The sequence below is a fragment of the Pimephales promelas genome, chromosome 11 (assembly GCF_988280905.1).
Source record: "Pimephales promelas chromosome 11, fPimPro1.hap1.1, whole genome shotgun sequence".
Classification (NCBI taxonomy): domain Eukaryota; kingdom Metazoa; phylum Chordata; class Actinopteri; order Cypriniformes; family Leuciscidae; genus Pimephales; species Pimephales promelas.
This window is the reverse complement of record NC_142779.1, coordinates 12,085,552-12,106,130: the sequence shown is the minus strand read 5'-3', so window position 1 is coordinate 12,106,130 and position 20,579 is coordinate 12,085,552. Positions and strand designations below refer to the sequence as shown.

Below are 20,579 nucleotides of genomic sequence, written 5' to 3'. Positions count from 1 at the left end.
GATGATGTCACTCAACACAATAAATATCCTTTTCAGAGGAAACATTACAATAATACTAGCAAAGATGATTATGAAAGAACTGGATCCTAAATATTTTATTGAAAAAGGAAACCATGTCTAGAACTGTAGTTTTATTTAAAAAATAAATAAATAGGAGCAACTACATATAATAGCATTACAAATATACAATAATCTTCTCCTTGGTGTCGGATACACATACAGTGCCTTTCATTTAAATGGATACATATTAACAAATATAAACTCGGATGCAGTCTGAGATATACTTAACAATATAAACAGTTCACAGACTGTAGTCATCTGGACAAATAAATGATTCCTTTACATGAACAAATAAACCACTCAACAAAGTACTAACACTAGATATATCAAAGACTCCCACAATTTGCTAAACGTGTCTTCCGGAACCATCTAGAAGAGCAGCCACCATCACATTTATAGTCTTTCCGACCTGTCGTTGAGTAAAAAAGCAACATAATTGTTTAAACATTAATAGCTGACTATGATTTGATTTTGTATGCTAACAAGATTATTTAAATTACATTTTTTTAAACGAAAATTAAAACACAACTACATTTTTACAATATTAAAAATCAACTTGTCTGTAGAGGTGGTGTACATATGATCGATATTCATATAGGGTCATTCTGATTCATCTTGATGGATTTAAACACACAGCAGCATGAAATCAGTTGCAAATTCTCGCTTGGCGTGATTTACAGAGATAATAATGTGTCCCTGCTTCAGGCATACAAATAATGTGGCGTGTGCTGTATGAGATTACTTCTTTGTTATGTCCAAAGCGAAAAAACCCCAAAACGTTTTATCTCTCCAATCACTAGATTAAACTGTTTAAAAATATGATAAACAGATGATATATGGCTTATGATTCATATGGTGAGTTGAATAGCTCTGTTTCTACTTTGTGATAGCATTTTCAAACTATGATTAAATTAATTCCACATTCTTAACGCTGAAGTTCTCAGGGTTCTACATATCTAGACAGTTACTTTCAGAGGTCATTAATAAGACCTTTAGAAATAAAAACACATTTACTGCATATGTATATTTAGTAAGATATACATTTGTTTTTACAACAAACCAGAAATAACTACAATGCTTTCAAAACTCAGATGATAAGAGGTCAGGGGCAGAAACTTAAAGCTACACTATGGGCCTGTCCCAATACCCACACTTTGGCCACTAAAGAGAATGTGTATGTGTCACAGGTCAGATAAACACCTTTAAAACACAATAAATCCACACTCTAATCTCAATATAAGTTAATTAGATATTACATATAATTTGGTATAAAACACAAAGGCCCAGTTTCATAGACAGGGCTTAGACTAAGCCAGGATTTAGGCCTTAAATTCAAGATCTGTCAGTGCAAGTATCTTTTCAGTTAAAACAGCTCAAATATGCATTTTATTCTGGGACTAGGCTTAAAGCCTTGTTTGTGGAACTAGGGGAAAGTGTTGTTCACCTTTATTGGTGCAGAGATGAGTATGTGTATTTTGTAAAACTTTTTAAAAAATTTGTATCACTTATTTAGAAGCACCACAATTTCATTGTATGTGTTACATAGGGACTGAACAGACATTTTAAGTTTGTTTTAATGTGAAGAGTATTGAAAATCAAAAACTGTAAATAAAGATTTTGCATTTTTGCAACACATTCTCACCCCCAAGGCATCACCTAACTGACGCCTTGGGAAGCATTTGACCATGCTTCAATATCTGACGCTTTAGGTGCCCTTTAGCGTCAGTTACATGACTGATGCTAAAGGGCGCCTAAAGCGTCAAATATTGAAGCATGGTCAAAAGGTGACCCCTTGGGGTGAAAGTGTGTCCCAACGGATAATCAAAAGTTAGCCTATAGAGTGGTGCAGGTATGACGTCGTCATAGTTGGGTAAACTTTTATAGAGGGTAAAGGAAGACGACAGCAATTATAATTTTGTATTCCCTTTTTGCTTTTGCTTTTTTCCTACGACTTTCGAAAAGAGGGAAAAAATATCAAGCAGACAGAAGAGAGTCATTCCATTAGCTAGCCATTGTATTAGAAAGAACCTTGCAGCAGTGTTAATTCACTTTTTGTAATTAACTGTCAAAATAATATAACAAAGTATAGCATTATAAATGTATACTAAATTTTAATAATGAAAATATGAAAAGCCTTACTAGGTTTGCAATGTTGATAACTAAAAACACCAACGCAGCATCAGTCTGTGAATAGGTCATTGGGACAATTGGGAGTAACTTTAATTGGCCCGTAGAAAACTGTATAAGAACATTGTTTTGGTTGTGCTTCGGCTCTGTGTGAATGGCTATCTTGGTTTACGGATATGACACGACGTGCACGGGTGAATGACGTATATACTGTATATATAATTTCCTCAAAAATCTAGCTAAACGATAAATCATCATTTTGAGTTTATTACATGGTTTGGAAGGTTTTTGTTGTTGTTTTTGCTCTGATTAAATAACATAAGTAATTTATCAACCACTGGTAATTTAAGTCTTAAGGTCTAAGAAGTTTAATTATTCAATTAATATCCAAACCATAAATCACCATGTTTCCTAAACAAATTGTTTCAATGTATTTATATTGCATACCTTTAAGTTCTGTGGAGGCGAGCAGAAAACATATGAGCTCCTAAAGAGCAAAACTCACATACCACAGTCTTAAAATGACCCTGTTAAGCAAAACACATCCAGACAGTGTCTCACTTTGAGTGATGATATAACTGTCAGGTATGTTGGTTGAAAATGGCATTATAAAAAAGCTTAAAGCTAAAGGAAACAACTTTTGAAATATGTATATGTATAATATACAAGAAACACAAACCTTTAAAGCTTAATACTAAAGCAAACACAAACAACTCCTTAAGTAAGCTAATATTACCTGTATATGCCATTTGAGGTTGATGACTAGACTAAAAGAACTTGAGATGCCCTGTCTCTCCACCCATCCAAGTCTCCATAAGTAACTTTGCCTGATTTAAAGTCTGTTAAATACATAGAGGAAACAGAGGAAAACAAAGGTGCTGGTCATCCTGTAACAGTTGAGGTCATCATAAAAGAAAAGAGAATCAATGTATGACTATTTTACATTCTGTAATACAACTCTCCCTTACTCTCTTACTAAATGTCTACACCACAAAACATAATAACTCACACAAAAAAAAAAACAAAAAAAAAAAACTGAACCCTGACTAAAAGGTAAGCTGGCGAGTGGTATAAACACTAGGTATGTTTGGGGCAAGGGTGGTCTAAATGAGCGGCCTCAGGTGTTTCAGCAGCAATGGAGAGAAGCACTGCCCCCTGCTGGACTACTCCAATAGAGTCTCTTCTGGGCAGATTTGCCCCAACACTGGTCATACTTGAGCAGCCGCTTCTGTAGCTGGGCCGTACTGAGGGCTGGAGAGAGCTAAACTCAGAGGTGATGAAAATGCTGGGAATCCGACCAATCGCACCTCTTGAAACTGGCATGTCTGTCATGTCACCAGCCTGCAAATAGCACAAAAGAACACTTTGATTTTGTCGATTATTAGCCATTATTGTAAAGAATATATTTTTTTTCCCGCAGATAACACTGCTGCAATTAAACACAGCATGAGCTCCACAACAAAACACTGACAGCATAATTCTCGGTTTAATTAATAGCATTTACGTATGAAAGATGATTATAGGGCACATATTTCTTCCACAGAAAGAAATATTTATTGGAAAAATGGAACAGTCATTTTATTATATGCTTTACTTCAGTAATCAATATTCTAATGAATTCACTAACCATTTTGTTTTCTACAAAGCACGATTCATCAAATAGCATTCTAGAAATTTAAATACACTTGCAGATTTTTCATGCACATATTTGATTGCCTGGGCGAGTTGCTCTGCCAGTGGCGCCAGAACACAATGTTCCTGAGGTCAGGACATTTTACAAACTATACCGCCCACAGGATCCCGCAACAGCTTGAAGTGTGCAGGTCAGCAGTGAGACTGGTTTATACTGAACTATTATATTGAACAGATTCACTGTCAGACTTACAGCTAAAGGAAAAGTACGATCAGGTTGAAGGAGTCCGACCACAGACACATCATCCACATCAGAGGAGCTCTAGGTCAGAAATGAGAGAGTGAGGTCACTCTTCGGGTACATACAGCAACATTCAAGAGTGGGGTCAAACTTTCAGTGAGGCTTGAGAATTGATAATTGATGTATTAGCCCTTTTTGCATGAAAATTGTTAAACAAGCTATATTTTTTTGATACTTGCCACATATGGAATACATTCAGCCTGTGAGGTCACCTTTTCAAAGATGCCCGAGTCACGGCTTTTGACCTTAGACTTGAAGCTGGATGAGTTGCATGGTTTGAAGACTGGGATCTCCGCAGTGTCCTTGCTGATGTCACAAGACACCTGGCGGCTTGCAGGCCTGGAGCTCAAACTCAAGAGATCAGCCTCAGTGTCTGTCCAGCCCTGAAGAGAAGAAAGAGGTCATAAAATACATCCATTACAATCACATTTACCCACATGAAAAGAGTAACAAACAAAACTACCCCTAGGTCCCTCAGGCAAACACACTCACAGATTCGCTGTCGGAGGCTGAGGAGAGCCGGGACTTGCCATTGCTGGTTCTGCGGAACTGTCCGGACATATCAGAGGACTGGCTTGTGACGGTGGAACGACGTGTGGACATTAAGCTGCTGTTGAACGAGTGGAGGTCGCGCTTCGGGACGCACAACAGCACACGGAGACACGGAATGTATTTCGCTATGGCCAACCTGACAGACACAGATGAGATACCGGGATAAGACAGCTTAGACATGGTGGATCCATATTTACATAGAGTATGACAAGATTAGGTTCAATATAAATAAAAAAGATCTTAAATAAATAATCAAATAATATATATACATATAATTAGAAATGTATCATTAATTTAAACAATGATAAAAATCTAAATATCTTTTTAAAAAGGTAAATAAAGCTAAATATAAATATAACAAAAAATGACAAAAGCATGTAAGAAACTGACTTGAACTAAAAATAAAAAATAAAAATGGCTAATTCAATACATTGCAATACTATGGTAAAAAAGCATATATGTAATTAATACCAAAATAACACTAAAGATTGGTATCAGATATAAAACTCCATTTTAAAGGCAGCAAATGGGTCTTTATGCAACACTTGGGTAAAAGTCCAATTGGTGGAGCAATACAGTATAGAGGAAAGAGTAACAGACAAAATAAGTTTAATGACAATTTTTAGTGTCAAAAAATATGCAATATTTCTGGCGCTCTGCATTAGCTACATAATTCAACAACATTATTGCATTTTAGACCTAAATCAAAATAACTCTTTTGTCATTGCATGCATGGAAGGAAATTTGTTCACATATGGACTGATATGTGTTTAGGAAAATGCTGTGGTTTAGAGTTGTGGGAGAAAATCTAATCAAAAGGACTTTTTACTCCAGCAGGCCTGTAGCCGCATGATACAGTACCATACCGTCAGGACGCTTCTGCTGGATTAATACCTCTTTATGCTCAAATGGACATTTAGGTTAATTAAATCAATCAAAATGGAATTTTACACTTTAACCCAGAAGCAAGACCTGTTTCTGATCAATTTGTGAATGAATGGCTCAGTGAGCTAACACTAGTAAAATTAAAACAATCACAATTTGCCCCAGGTGTTTAGTCTTAATGGGGCCAGACCATGTAATCTAATTTTATCTAATCTGAACAATGTTCTGCATTAATGGAAAGCAAGTTTGTCCATTTACCTCTTACCATTACGTTTTTTCATGACCACTTCTGGAGTCGAAACTTGTCACAGAGTCACCAATCTTGTCCCAAATATTCTAAACTGACAACGATACATAGAGACTTCTCTACCTGTATTTAGGGTGTGTGATGGCATAGATGATGGGATTGTGGATGGCTGAAGCTTTGGCTATCACAGCAGGAACTGAATTCATATATGGTGTTAGCATATCAGAATACCTGCAAAACACATGCAAAATAAGTGTATACATTCATTAACACTATTTTATGGATATCTCACATCATATGTTATTACCTCTATTTATAGTCTACAAAATGACTATAAGTTGAATAATATCTAAATGAACACAAGAGCTTATATTATATTATATTATTATATTATATTATATTATATTATATTATATTATATTATATTATATTATATTATATTATATTATATTATATTATATTATATTATATTATATTATATTATATTATATTATATTATATTGTGTATGAGGATTGGGATTCATTTACCCAGCAAAGGCTGTCAGTGCCACAGTTGAATATGGAGACCAGGAGATGACATACATGAGAATGACAATAAGAGCAATTTTTGCCATCTTCCAGTCACTTTTCAGTCGTTGGAATCGTTTAATTGTGTCTCTCTTGTTATCTCCATTAATTTTGCCCACAGCTCTACCAAAGACAAAAAGGAACAGTTAAACAACACTGGTTTACTGCCATTAAAATATTTAAATAATTAAAATATATAGAATATATATATTATATATTATATATATAATACAAAAGACATTTTAAAAGCTTTGGATAACTGCTGACGTTACTGTATAGTTGAACCTCTACCAAAGAACTCACTCATTAGTGCTGCGAATGGATCGGAAAATAAAGAAATAGCAATAGATGATGACGATAAGTGGAATGAAGAAGACGAAGGTGAAGAGAAGCATAGTGTAAGCTCGCACGGAGGGTGTAAAGGTCATATAATCCCAGGTGCAAGAGGTCAACAGCCCTTCAGGAACATAAGCACCTGCAAAACAGACAGACAAAACAGAATTTGAGGAGGGAAGTGAAGGACAGCCAGCAGTTAAGCTGTTTACACCCAGTGAAATATTGAGAAAACTGCAAGAAACTCACACAGAAAAAGGATTTAGACTACTGTCTGGCTGCTGGGCAAACCTTGAAATACAACCCAATGCACATAAAGCTGAGGATATTTTTTAGGTACGCTATAATTATAGTATTTCTTATCACAATCTAACTTTCATGTGTGTGGCCTGCCAATCATCATTTTCCTGGGGTTTGAGGTTGGTGTGCTGATCAGCGGTGAAGATATAAGCTGTCAGAAACATTAAAGGAGACAGACACCCTTCGTGTGAAGAGTAAGTGCTAGAGAGGCAAAAGCACAAGGCTTTACCGGTCTATCCCTGTTAAGCTAAAAGCCTCGGTCCTCAGAGACCACCTTTACACACCACAGATCCAACAACGCAATTCTTTTAGCAAAGGTAGCTATTGGCCAACAACTCACATGCTGGTGTGCTCACACATGAATGATCCAGAATGCTCAGAGTACCTGTCCCAAAAGACTTGAGCTAATAAAAGACTGGCACATGATGTTAAATGATTTTTAAATGAGCATCAACGGTATAGTCAACTCCATTAGCAAAGCAACACACTTGGCCAGAGGAGAACTGCTTCCTTGCCACTGTCGCCTATGGCTTGCTCAGATGGGGACATTTAATATTCAACAATATTATTGATTTGACTTTACTGACGCTGTTGTATAAAAACTGAACTGAGCTGGACGATGACATCAGTTTTTTATTTTTATTTTTTGCAGAACTGATATATAGATGAAATGAACTAACGCAATAATTTATGATCTTTGCAACGGAACTGAATCAACACTGAACTGAACAACAGCCAAAATGCATAACTTTTTTTTCCCTGATATTACTGTAAAGCTGCTTTGAAACAAGCTGTATTTTATAAAGCGCTATATAAATAAAAGTGACTTGACTTGACTTAAACTTCTTTCTTCAGATGAACATAAAAGAAGGTACTTTGAGAACTGACTCAGAGTTTTTTGTCTATATGGAAATCAATTGTCACCAAAACTGTTTGGTGACCTGATTCTTAAAAATATCTACTTTTATGTTCTGCAGAAGAGAGAAATTCATACAGGTTTAGAGCAACATGAGGGAGATGTTTCTGAATTGTGTATGAATGCTGTTACAGGACTGTAAGATACAGAAGAAATATTAAAGTAAGTGGAAATATAGTGGAAAGTGGAAAGTTAAAACAATATACTCCACTCACTCCATCCAAAGAAGGGTGGAAGGCTCCAGCCAAGAGAATAGGCCCAGGCTATGAGAAGGATCAGCAGAGCTCTCTTCTGAGACAGCACACCAATAGAGGCTAGCGGCCGCGTGATCACGAAGTATCGATCCACTGCGATGACCATGAGCGTGATCATGGAGCAGATGCCAAATAAAGCGCCACAGAATGCATACAACTCACAACCTGGAGAGACAGGAGGAACAGAATTATGTAAGTCTGTAACCAAGCACAATTTATACACAGATATACTGTATACTGTATCTGTGTTAAAGTCTAGCAGTTTTGCTTGATAATTGTGTTCACTATGGCAGTTCATTAGCAGTTCATTAAAATAATCTGCTCTTAATAAATTTAGAATGGATGTGTTTCTTTTTGAATTTTTCTTTTTTGACTCCAAGACTCCGTTGTCACACTGCACAACTGGATAAGGATTAAGGATGCATGTTTCTTTTTTTTAACTCAATTTCTATTGGGTTTGATTTGGTCACAATTCTGTGCGCGCAAGATTATATTTTGAGTGCGCAAAAGGGCATTTCGCAAACGCATGAACTGAGTATTGCGGATAAATGTTCGTCTCGCAGATAAGTTCGCTCGAAATATTTTCTTATCTGTGAGACGAACATTTCGCCGCAAAACTCACACGTGCGAAAAATCAAAATGTGATCTTGTGTGCGCAGAATTGTAACCGAAATCTAATCCCATAAATTTATACCCAATAAAATATTTTAGAGCTTCTCATAACGAGTGAAATGTATATTCATTACTGTATTTTCTGATTTACATGACTTTTCAGGCACACTTTTTTCCAGGAACACTGATTCTGCAAAGGATTTTTAGTTGTTTTAACTTATTTTAAATAATTTTAAGTTATCTTAAGGCCACCAAGTTTGCTGATGCCCCTAGCGGGCCACAGCCCCCTAATTAAAAAAAAAACTGTTTTAAATTAACTTCCACCCTACATTTCCAAATGCTCACCAACCTGTTTACACCTGGTATTAAGATTTTGGTCATTTTGGTCGATCGTACCACGTATCGTATCAAGTGGACGACGCTCAAAACAGGTGTAAAGGGGGTCTAAAATGTTTTGAGCTTGTCCACTTTAAACCACTTCCAGAGGTAGTCTAAAACACATTCAACTGGATTGCTATCATAGTGTAAACGCTCATGTGGTCGAATGTGTTCGAACACCCACAAAAGACCTACTCTAACATTATGGGAAGTGCACTGGCCAGACGGGATTTAAACTTTGGCTGAAGACCCAAGTTTGGTTTGAAGATGAAAAACATACCACCCAGCAAGCACAGAACGTTCCCCTAACGTTCCCGAATGGTCCCGTGAGGTTATTTTTTTGGGAACCAAACAAGAACGTTATAGGAATGTTCCATGTAGGTTATTTTTAGGTTCTATTTTTGTAACGTAAGGAGAATGTTCCGGGAACCTAAATTTGTTTACTGGGCAAACACAATGTTCTCTTAACCATTCCTGATTTCTAACACACTCACAGTGTTCACCATGGTCTCGCATCTATCAGAAACAAAAGCTGCTGCCCTCCGTTTGTTTTTTTTTGTCATCTCCAATCGTGTTCATATGTAAATTGCTTGAGCTTATTTTGTCCGTTAGATTGAAAGATCTGAAAAAGCCCATACATTTACCCACTCATAAACCCTCTCAAAAAATCAGGACAGAAGTGGTTGAAAGTGGACAGAAGAGACTGATTTAAACACCAGGTGTAAACAGAAATGTGTCTTCCTCGTTTACTTGTGATCTGATCGTCAGGGCCATAGTAACACTACTGTCCTAAGTGGAGCCAACGTCACATAAACACAAATACAGAAAGAGATAACAGTCTGTTTGGGGTCTGTCTGAAGGCTACTGAACATAAAACATCAGGTCAGCTAAAGAAGAACCTGTTGAACAGAGCAGAGCACAGAAACACCATTATACTTGACAGACACAGTCTGCCACCTCCTCAACATCCACACACACTTGTCCTCTGTACTATCAATGCATATGTAAACAACAGGATAAAAGGCAATGCATTCAGTCTGATTCATGGGAACTGTGCTTGCTTTTCACAGAACACATTAACAGGATGCACTTTAATAATTACAAAACAGAAGCTTCTGTTATTGAAGTTAATCCTCTCAAACATCAGGATGTCTTCTCTTACACCTTGTCAGTAGACTATGCTTTCAGGTTAATCCTGGAAGAGAGCAATTTGTGAGTTGTGTCTAATTGATTGTGAAAGCTTTCACAGGGATCAAGCCTACGATTGTCACAACTGAATTAACTGTGGTCATAATTGTGCCATGTGCAGTCAGACCTTACAGAAACAGGAAGAGCATCCCTGCTGAAAAATCCAGCTAAAACCAGCCAAGGCTGGTTGGCTGGTTTTGGCTGGTCTCCCAGCCTGGTTAGTTGGTTTATCAGGCTGGTTTTAGAGGGGTTTTGAACACTTTTTCAGCTGGTCAGGCTGGTCTTAGCTGGTCAAGTTGGTAGCCAGGCTGGGAGACCAGCTTAACCAGCTAAGTCAGGCTGGGAGACCAGCTTGACCAGCTAAGCCAGGCTGGGTGACCAACTAAAACCAGCTACTTCCAGCTTAAACCAGCTAAGACCAGCCAACCAGCCTAGGCTGGTTTTAGCTGGATTTTTCAGCAGGGATATTTTAACTCTTTCCAACAAATGAAACTGGGTCATAGCCCCTGCTCCATGAGGGAGGCTTCAAACTGCACTCAGACAAGCATAGCGTGTCAGGATCCCAAAAGGGAGATCAGAGGATGTTCTGTTTGAATGAAATTCAATGGAGCAGATGCCTTCAAAATGCTGAATAAACTGCTTTAAGTGGAAATTACACAATATTTCCATACAATATTACAGTGTTTGGTGTGTGCTGTGACAAATTAAGTGCTTTACAGGATAGTATTTTGATACAGGCAGATACAGAACATTTATGTACATAACCAGTTTGTCTCTGGACTTTTATGTTACTTCCTGTCCTGAGTGCCATGTTTGTAGTCCTTTGTAGTTTTTATCACTTGATTGTCTTCCCAGGTGTGTCTTGTTAACTCTATATTTTGTTAATCTCGTTTACACCATGCCCTTTGTCAGTTACTGAATGTCATGGTTCCCCTTTGACTCTCAAATTGGTCTCATGGTTCTTTGATGTCACTCAAAGATCAATCTGCGCACTCCTGCTTCAAGTCGAACACACCTAAACTTTGACTTGGTGACCTGATTTCCTGTCACAGGGAAAGAGCGGACAACAGAGCGGACAAGACTGCACAGTAAACTCCCAAAACACAAAAGATCAGCATCAATCACTACAGTACAATAACCATAATCTCTCATTGCAAACGTCAGCAAGCAGAAGATTCCAACAAATCCCAGTGAAGGTTGATGAAGGCAATTAAGATTCGGCTCTGATAAGAACTGACATTTAAAACACCTCAGGGGGAAAAAGAGCCTTCCATCATTTAATGTCACAAAGGCAGCATCTCACAACTGAGCAAAATGACAAGCTAGTGCTGAAAATCCACAAGAAAAGCTTTGACACACATGCTTTGAGAACAATTTAGAGAGATGATTTGTAAACTGATCAAAAAGAACTAACTGTATTACAAACTGGTATGAATAAGACCGGTATGAATAGTTGTTAGTACTGACAAACCCAAGGCCGTCTCCGAGGGCAACCTCTCCTTCATCTGAAGCTATTCTACATTCATTCAATTAAACCCTTCAACTCTCATTAATCTTAAATACGTTCATTATAATTCAAAAAGTACAGTACAATAAATCATGGACCTGCATATATTATTTCAGATACTGCCTATGCATTGACGTTTAACGATCTATATGCAAAGATAATGGTGGATAAGTCTATGCATTTGACAGATTGGCTGCTGTAAAAATATGATTGAACCTGTTTGAGTTCATTATTGACCAAATAACATATTGCTTCAAACATTTTATCAACAGGTCCACATATTTAATGAAACCATGCATGTACGTTTGTACCTTTCTCCCCAAAGATCCATCTCTTGTGCATGCTGGTGGTGAAAAAGATGGGCGCCTGGGTGACACACATGAGGAAGTCCGTGAGGGCCAGGTTTATTATAAACAAGTTGGCAGGTGTCCTCAGGGTCCGGCTCCTACACATACATGTACACACACACCAACACAAAACAATCAATTGTTCATTTCTCTGTTCTTTAGGCAGATTCTATTAGTTTTATGCCTGTGTGAAAATCAGCCTCTCTGTGTAACGCAAATAGCTCCAAACAAAGTCAAACCGGTGTGTCAACAAGAAATACAATATAGTGGTTTCGCGTCTGATTGAATCTGTGTTCTTGAACGAGTTCGTTGAGTGACTGATTCATGACTCACTCTGACATTCACCTGTTTCGTTCCTTAACAAATCAGTCTTTTAATCGATTCCATGACTCACTCATAAAGAATGTCACTTCTTTTGTTCCTAAATGAATCAGTGTTTTTGAACTAAACTGATGATCACTCAGTCACTTGTTTAATTCCTAAATAAATCTGTGCTTTTAATCAAATTGGTTGAGTAGATAATCACAGCTCAATGCAGCTCAACCAGGCCTCGTCCCCTTTTATGCGTATTCCGTGGGCGTGTTTCGTTCCTGATTGCATCAGTGTTTTTGAACAAACCATTTACGTACGTGAATCATTCATGACTTACTCAGAATGTCAATTGTTTTGTTCCTGAATGAATCTGTGTTTGAACAATTCCTTTGAATGACTCAAACAATTTTTTTTAAAACTCAGACTCAGAGATGTTTTTTATTGCGTGATGTCACCACCGTAATAAAATCTGAACAAGCAAAATCTGTGGAAATTTCAATGGTCTTGGAAGGCACCTGAACCAATTAAATTGGAAGAATGGAACTAACTATTGTGTAAATGTGTCTATTCCAAGTTATGCACCAATCCATCTGACTTTTTTTATCATACTTGTTCAACTTCACCTCAGCCTGTTCTTCCCACCTGCTAAATGCATAGATGACCAGGAAGTTGCCCAGCATGCCAGTGATGCCAACAGCAAGGATGACAGCACCAATAGTGTAATGAGCATGATCAGGCACATCCACTGTTGGGAAAGGGTAAACTGACTCTTCTACCATGGCAACCTTGAAGACACAGAAGAACACATTAATTAATAGCTCAGATGAAAAGCAGCAGTTGCTGTTTTATATTGACCTTTGCATCAGAGAGGGCGCAATCTGTTTAAAAAACACCATTAAGCCTGAACCCAGCTGACACCAAGACATGAATTCATTAAATGGGAGGACAGCAGATATATAAAAAATACATGTACATTTTCATATGCAAAGCGACTTACAGACATACTGTATATTTTTTTAAATATTTTTGATATGATAAATGATAAACAGATTACACTTTTTTTTTTTAACAGATCTCAAGATGTTGTCTTTTTTTAAAAGCTTATATGCAGTTTTAGGTTTCTCATCCAAATGGGAATTTCGTACCCCCCATCGTACCAAGACTCTTCACTGGCTTCTCAGAAACTGTTGGTATTGCCTCATCATTAATGAAGAATGTTTTATCTACTTTCCTTAACTATCGAGATGCTCCTTGATTTAGAGGGCTTAAAGTGAAACATTGCCAAAAAATGTTATCTGATTATATTAAAGGGTGGGGCACTCGTTGATTTTCTGCTCTTTGATATACCAGCTTAAAAAAATGTAATTCTCAGAACAGTGATATACAGTTGTGGTCATAATTAATGCATCCCTGGTAAATATGATCAAAACTGGATGGAAAAAAAAGAAATCTGCATATTTTATAGTTTTGATCTTTCATTTAAAAAATTGCCAAAAATGTAACCTTTCATTGAAGTAAAAGAATTGAAAGTGTGTGTGTGTGTGTGGGGGGGGGGGGGTGTTTTTGGCCACAATTATTGCCACCCTTTTATTAAATACTTTTTGCAATCTCCTTTTGCCAAGATAACAGATCTGAATTTTTTCCTATAATGCTGGATGAGTTAGAACAACTGACAAGATCAGAGAGCATTCCTCCATACAGAATCTCTCTAGATCCTTCAGATTCCCAGATCCATATTGGTGCTTCTCTTCAGTTCTCCACTCAAACTCGGAAGGTCATGGTAGAAGCTTCATTTTGTGCTCCGTAACACATTTTTGTGTTAATTTTGGTTTGTTGGATCGTTGTCCTGATGGAAGATCCAACTACGGCCCATTATAAGATTTCTGGCAGAAGCCGTCAGGTTTTGATCTTTTATCTGTTGATATTTTATAGAATCCACAATGCCATCTGCACAAGAAGTCCAGGACCTCCAGCAGAAAATATGCCCACAACATTAAAGATCCAATGGTATATTAAATTGTACACGGGGGTATTTTTATCCATCTAGTGTGTTTGCTGCAAAAAGCTCTTTTTTAAGTTTCATCTGACCACAGAACCCAGTCCTGTTTGAAGTTCCGGTAACTGAATATGCTGGAGTTTGTTTTTGGATGAGCGAGGAGGATTTTTCTTGAAACCCTCCCAAACAACATGTGGGGATGTAGGGGTTGTTTGATTTTTTTTATTATAGGCTTTCTAACCCCAAGATTCAACCAAACTCTGCAATTCTCCATCTGTGGTCTTTAAAGAGACTTTCGCTAATCAAACTTTCATCCTCACCGTCCATTAGGACAATATTGACACACATCCTTGCAGCCACTTTCTATTTTGTGATGCTTAACAATCTTTTGCTGCGCATCAGAACTATATTCTTTAGTTTTACTCATGGATGGCTAGATGATTAAATGAATTTGGTCTTTGTGTTTCCTCATATTTAAACTGCTATGAAACAAGTAGTCATAGCTGGACAATTTCATGTTCCTAATCCCCCTGGTGTGCTAAAAGGTACATATTAATGGGAATATACTTTTTACTCATAAAAAAAATCTAGGGGTGCCAATAATTGTGGCCAACGAGTTTTGGAGAAAAACATTTATTTCATAATGTGACTTTCAATTCTTTTACTTCAATGAAAGGTTAGATTTTTGGCAATTTTTCGAATGAAAGATCATAAGGATAAACGATGCAGATTTATTTTTTAAAGCAAGTTTTGATCATATTTACCAGGGGTGCCATTAATTCTGAGCCATTCTAAATTATTCATTATGTTTTTTATTTATTTCGCTTGGCATGATATGGTACAAAAAGGAAATATTTGGCTTTCCTAGAGCAATTATGATCAAACGCAAACATTTCTTTGGCAGACATTTGTTTACAGCATTTTCCTCAGGAAAAGCTTTAATGAAAAGACCTTTAAGTGTCAGAGCTATGCAGGACAAGCACTCCAGGAAAAGTCATTTCACAGCAGATGAGTGTAACCATGTGGCCATGACGGAGGAAATATGACAAAGCAGATTCGGTAATTGCCTTTGGTATATGTCAAGTGATGATGTGGAGACAACTCTTTTCCAACAAACTGTCAAAACCATTCATTTGTTTAATATGTAAAACACAGAGTCAGCTATACAGAATCATGCATTTTTTTCTGGGTCATATCTTTTGTGTAGATGTGTTCATGGTTTTCACGCAACATGTCTAAATTTGCTAGTTTCTTCTAGACACTGCCAAAATAGGTTTGCTTAGACACATCCTTTGACAAAAACAAACAAAATTCAATATATGATATTATTATATGATATGATATTATTAACACATTTTTATAAGCCGATTTATTTCTCTGTCCTTACTATGATTACTTAAGTTGAATTTTACTTTTTGCATTTACCACTAGAGTGATTTTCCCTGTTTGTTCGTTTCTTCCAAGGATGGCAAATGATATTTTGAACTGTATAGCTGATAAAAATCAGACATGTTGAAAGAAAGATTAAAACCTTGGAGATGTATGAACATGGTTCCCCTTATAAAAACCCAAACTTAATTGATACAAATCATGTTTCTCTTCAACTTCAACAGACATGGGCCATTTTGTGTCATCAAAACATTTATTAAACCACCTCCATCCTGAGCTGCACTGGTGAATTTATTTGTTCTGAAGGATCTTCAAAATATAGCAGTAGCCATTGCTGCGTGTTTTCATTCATTACTTCTGAGTTTGGGGTTAACTGAAGATCTAAGCCATGAAAAACTTTGAGGGCTGAGATAAGAGCGTTTTATTTCTCTGGAATGAGAAGGATTCCAATGAAATAGATACTGTTTGAGTCCCACATCTGTTTCTCACTCAGGGTATAATATATGACAGTCAGTAACTGCATGGGATTTTTCAAAGATGAACCAGCCTCTTCAAAACCATAGTTTTTCCAGAGAAAAAAGGGTATTGTAAAAGTATTGTTTATTTACTGCAGGTGATCATGCAGATGCACTGTTAGAAAAATAAAGCTTGTCACTTGGACAGTACCCTTAAAAGGACATCTTTGTACCTTATATACCCCTTAAAGGTGAATATTATACCTTAGAGCAGTAATATGTACCCTTAAAGGAAGGCCTACTATGATCGTTTATTGATAAATAAAGGTGCAAAGATGTCTCTTTAAGTGACAAGCTATTGTACCCCCTAAAGGTGGTGAAATTAAAATGTGGGATAACTGATATGAAAACATTTGTGCTGGAAACAGGATTGCCTCACAAAAGCAACACAACACACGATCTTTTTTTTTCTTCCATTATTCATACCACTCCTGAGAATACATAAAACTCACTGTCATTGTAAACTACTGATTCACAAAATGGGAGGTTTGCTTCGACCACAATGAATTCCAAACTACAGCTTATCATTAAAATGAAGTGTATACAGTAAATTGTGCTATATTAAGGTTATGCTTGCTTATGTTATATAATATGCATGATTTATGATATGCCCCATTACATTCATTTAGCAGTTTAGTAGATCAGAAAGTAATTAATTTTAAAGAATTAATTATAGTGCTTAGTGACCTATATTAAGCAAATCATTTGAAATGATTAAAGCATATTAAAGAATAAAAAAGCATGTCTTCGTTTTTTTCTCTCCGCAAATCTGTTCCTTTAAATGTGATTAAATTTATGTCAAAACCTCAACTCCCCTGTTTAATGTACATTAGTTGTGTCGTTATTTTAAGCCAAACAACGTTAAGACAGAAACAATTGAGGTCTTTAATTACCTTTGATGATACTTGTACATGTACATTAACAACCTTATCCTAAACCTGCAAATACACATTAATCTGCTATGTAAAAATCAGTATGTTGGTTTTTATTTATCGTTACGTCATTCTTGAAATTGGAAAAAAGTATTTAAAAATGAAACATTGCCGTTACTGCGTCCTTGGTCCAGCTAACAGATATGAATGTACGGTCATTCACAGCTGTCCGTCATATCTGGATAAGTTCTCTTCCGCTCCAGATGCCACTGTGCTTGTTTGACTGCATTACCATGATTACTTAGTTAGCTCAGTTAGAAAGCAAAGCTGCCGGAGCTCGGCTAAACGCATACAGTGCCGTCCCACTCTTTCATCTCAAACCATTTTTCCTAGTTCCACTGTGTACTGTTGTCCTTTTGGGGGCATTTTTCTCTTCAAATTAGAAATAATGCTGCATTTTTAGCGGCACTGTAAAAGACATGCCAATTTTGTTCAAAGCTGGCTGGCAAATAAGTCTGTTTTGGTTAATATTCAATATGGGTTTCAGTCTCAAACACTGGTTTTCTTAATTTTGTTTATGGTGAATGGCAATGAAGGTTTCACAATAATACTAGTTTTCATAATAAAGATTTATGCACCCACACAAACCGATATAAAGCACAAGAACCCAAACTCAACAAACTCTCCTGAACCAAACAAACTGTCCCACATTTACAACACAATATTCACTCTGCATGTCTCTGCTCACAGGAGGAAAAACACATTGAGAGGTCTATATGTGAGCATGAACCTGAATATGATTATTTTATAATCGCATGATTATGATGCTATTTTTTTTTTATCCTAATCCCTCATGGTCAGTGAAGCTGGTATTCCTGTGACTTTGCTGGCATCAGATTGAGACAAATGAGCAAGACAACGCTAAACCCCCATTAATGTTATTGATAAACTTAAATCTATGTCTATGGAAATAACATCTTATCAGCCGTGGGTGTCATTGGGTTTCTGGGTCATATTTTATGACACAAGTGTGTATATGAATTATGCAAATATGAGTCATCATCACCTAATAAGTCTTACTTAACCCAAATATGTAACCTCCTAAACAAAATGCTGAAGACTCAGAGTAACATAAAAAAAAACTCAGAGCGGTCAAAATATGATTCATTACAGTTAATACAGTACTAGCTTTTAGGGACCATTTTAAGGTCTCCCCCATTTGATTCCACTCAAATAGAGGATATTCAGGATAATAAATACAGCACCCCCTCTGTTCATTTTGTGTAAAAATATTGTCTTATTAAATTTGTAGATGATTTATGTAAAAAAAATTAGATCTCATCTTCTGATGAAGACATGTTAAATTAAAGATGGGAACAAATCATTAGTTAAAGATTTATTCTGATTAAAAAACTAAATGAGTAGCCTGGATGTCACTCTAAAAAAAAACTATCTCACAGCTAATTAAATTATAAAATCGGAATATATGCAGATTAAAACAGCCTTTTAACTTTAAACCTAGTTTTCTAGTTTGGCTAATAAATGTACACAAATCTACCACACTTTGTGTTGTGTGGGTAGAGACACCCGTGAGCAGAAGCAGTCCAGACTGTTCAGTTCATTTAATGACGGAAGACAGAGATAGAAACTGCAACATCCACATGCAACTTGCGAGAAAACTAACACCCCAAAGACATGCCAAATTAGCATAAATATGTAATGCAGTGGTACTCATCTGCAGCACGGACTCCTCTAGTTAGCTCAGTGTTTAACAATGATCTTAAGAGGGAAAACCCTGAGGACTTAACCTCACTTCAGGCTGAGCCCACAGACCCAATAGATGGTCAAATTAAGTAGTGATTAACAGTGAAGGACAGTTTCAGTCATCTGTGTTTAAGAAATGAGATTTCACTTAAGAAAAATGCAATGCACCTGACTTGACTCAGTAGCATAAAGACACAGTCTTAACTCTAAGCATGAATATTCAAACAGGATGAGTGTCATAATATTCTTTTTTTTTTTTTTTAAATAAATCCTATCAGAATATCTTCACTCTTGGAAAGGTATAATTTAACTGTGTTATAAATCAAAATTTGTCAAATTTATTAAATTAGAAAAAGTTAAAATCTTTAAATATTTCTAAGTTGCCCTCACCATCCTGATGGTAACTGGTTTTACATGGTTTTGATGGACTGCTAATGTATGATTAGATGGACCAGCCAGTGGGTTGAAGTCAACCTGTTAGAGATTGATCAAACTGGTCAAGGCTGGTAGATGGTATTAGACCAGTGACAAACCAGCTACCATGGTAGAAAACAGCTGCTTATGCTGATATGAGGTTTTTTTCCCACCCCAGAAGCAACACAGACCTTTTCTCACTTCCCATGGCAGTACGTTTCTCTAAATGCATCACTTTATATTTAAGCTCCAGCATAAACCCACTGTCCCACATCACTTGAAAAAAGTCGAAAAGTTTAAATGTGTTTAAATGGCTATCACAAATAACTTAAAATATTGTTTTTACATTGTTTACATTTAGGAGTGACCTCTGCTGGCCATAAACTTTCCCGCTTTTGCATAGTTCGACACATGACGCAGACATTAACTTGCATTTAAATATCTATAACAGTATAAGTGAGTATTATTTAAAATGTAGGCTATTAAACTATTATCGCTCTAGCCTATATTAAAAAGCACAGCATAAACATATAATTATTAACCTACATTACAAACATATCAATATTGTCCATGTCAAATGTAGTCTACTGTAAATTTAACTGGATCCAAATCCATAACATGAAATGATAACCATGTAAATCATTTGGTCACATCTTTTCAAGTGGGCTACACCTGGACATCTCCAAAGGAAAATATGAAAAACACTGAACAGGCAGAATCATGGAGAAATAAGCTTAACTCACGGATGTGGTCGTGGGGGGTAAATCTACCAGCCTGTACGCGCTCATCACGGAGTTGTTCCACAAGGAGAGGCTTTCCACGATGCGCGTGCAGTTCGGGTCTTGAGTCGGGCACGAGATGCCCTTCCTCGCTGAGCTCACGGCGCCGCCAGCCATCACTCTCGTAACTGAGGGAGAGCGGCACACCAGAACACTTTTCAGTCGGAAACAAAAGCGTTAAACGCGATTAGAGAGAGTGCCGTCCAGATGTCAGATTCTGTTCAGTCGTGCTCACTTTATGGGAGGGCTAAAAAGAAGACGACTGTTATGAGATTAGAGCAACATAATGACGTGATTCCACATAGCCTACTGTAAATAGACTTGTAATTGTA

General features: G+C 36.8%; 1 protein-coding gene across 1 annotated transcript; it reads right to left on the bottom strand.

Annotated features, from left to right (window-relative positions):
• Window positions 1–94: 94 nt before the first annotated feature.
• Window positions 95–20,472, bottom strand: opn4a (opsin 4a (melanopsin)). The gene is made up of 11 exons (XM_039673009.2): window positions 20,212–20,472; window positions 13,161–13,303; window positions 12,171–12,304; window positions 8,136–8,339; window positions 6,675–6,846; window positions 6,333–6,494; window positions 5,928–6,035; window positions 4,613–4,808; window positions 4,333–4,503; window positions 4,073–4,141; window positions 95–3,528 (listed from the first exon to the last, which is right to left on the bottom strand). Exons 1-11 carry the CDS (start codon window positions 20,362–20,364, stop codon window positions 3,265–3,267), a joined length of 1,776 nt encoding a protein of 591 aa, XP_039528943.2. The 5' UTR covers window positions 20,365–20,472; the 3' UTR covers window positions 95–3,264.
• Window positions 20,473–20,579: the final 107 nt, after the last annotated feature.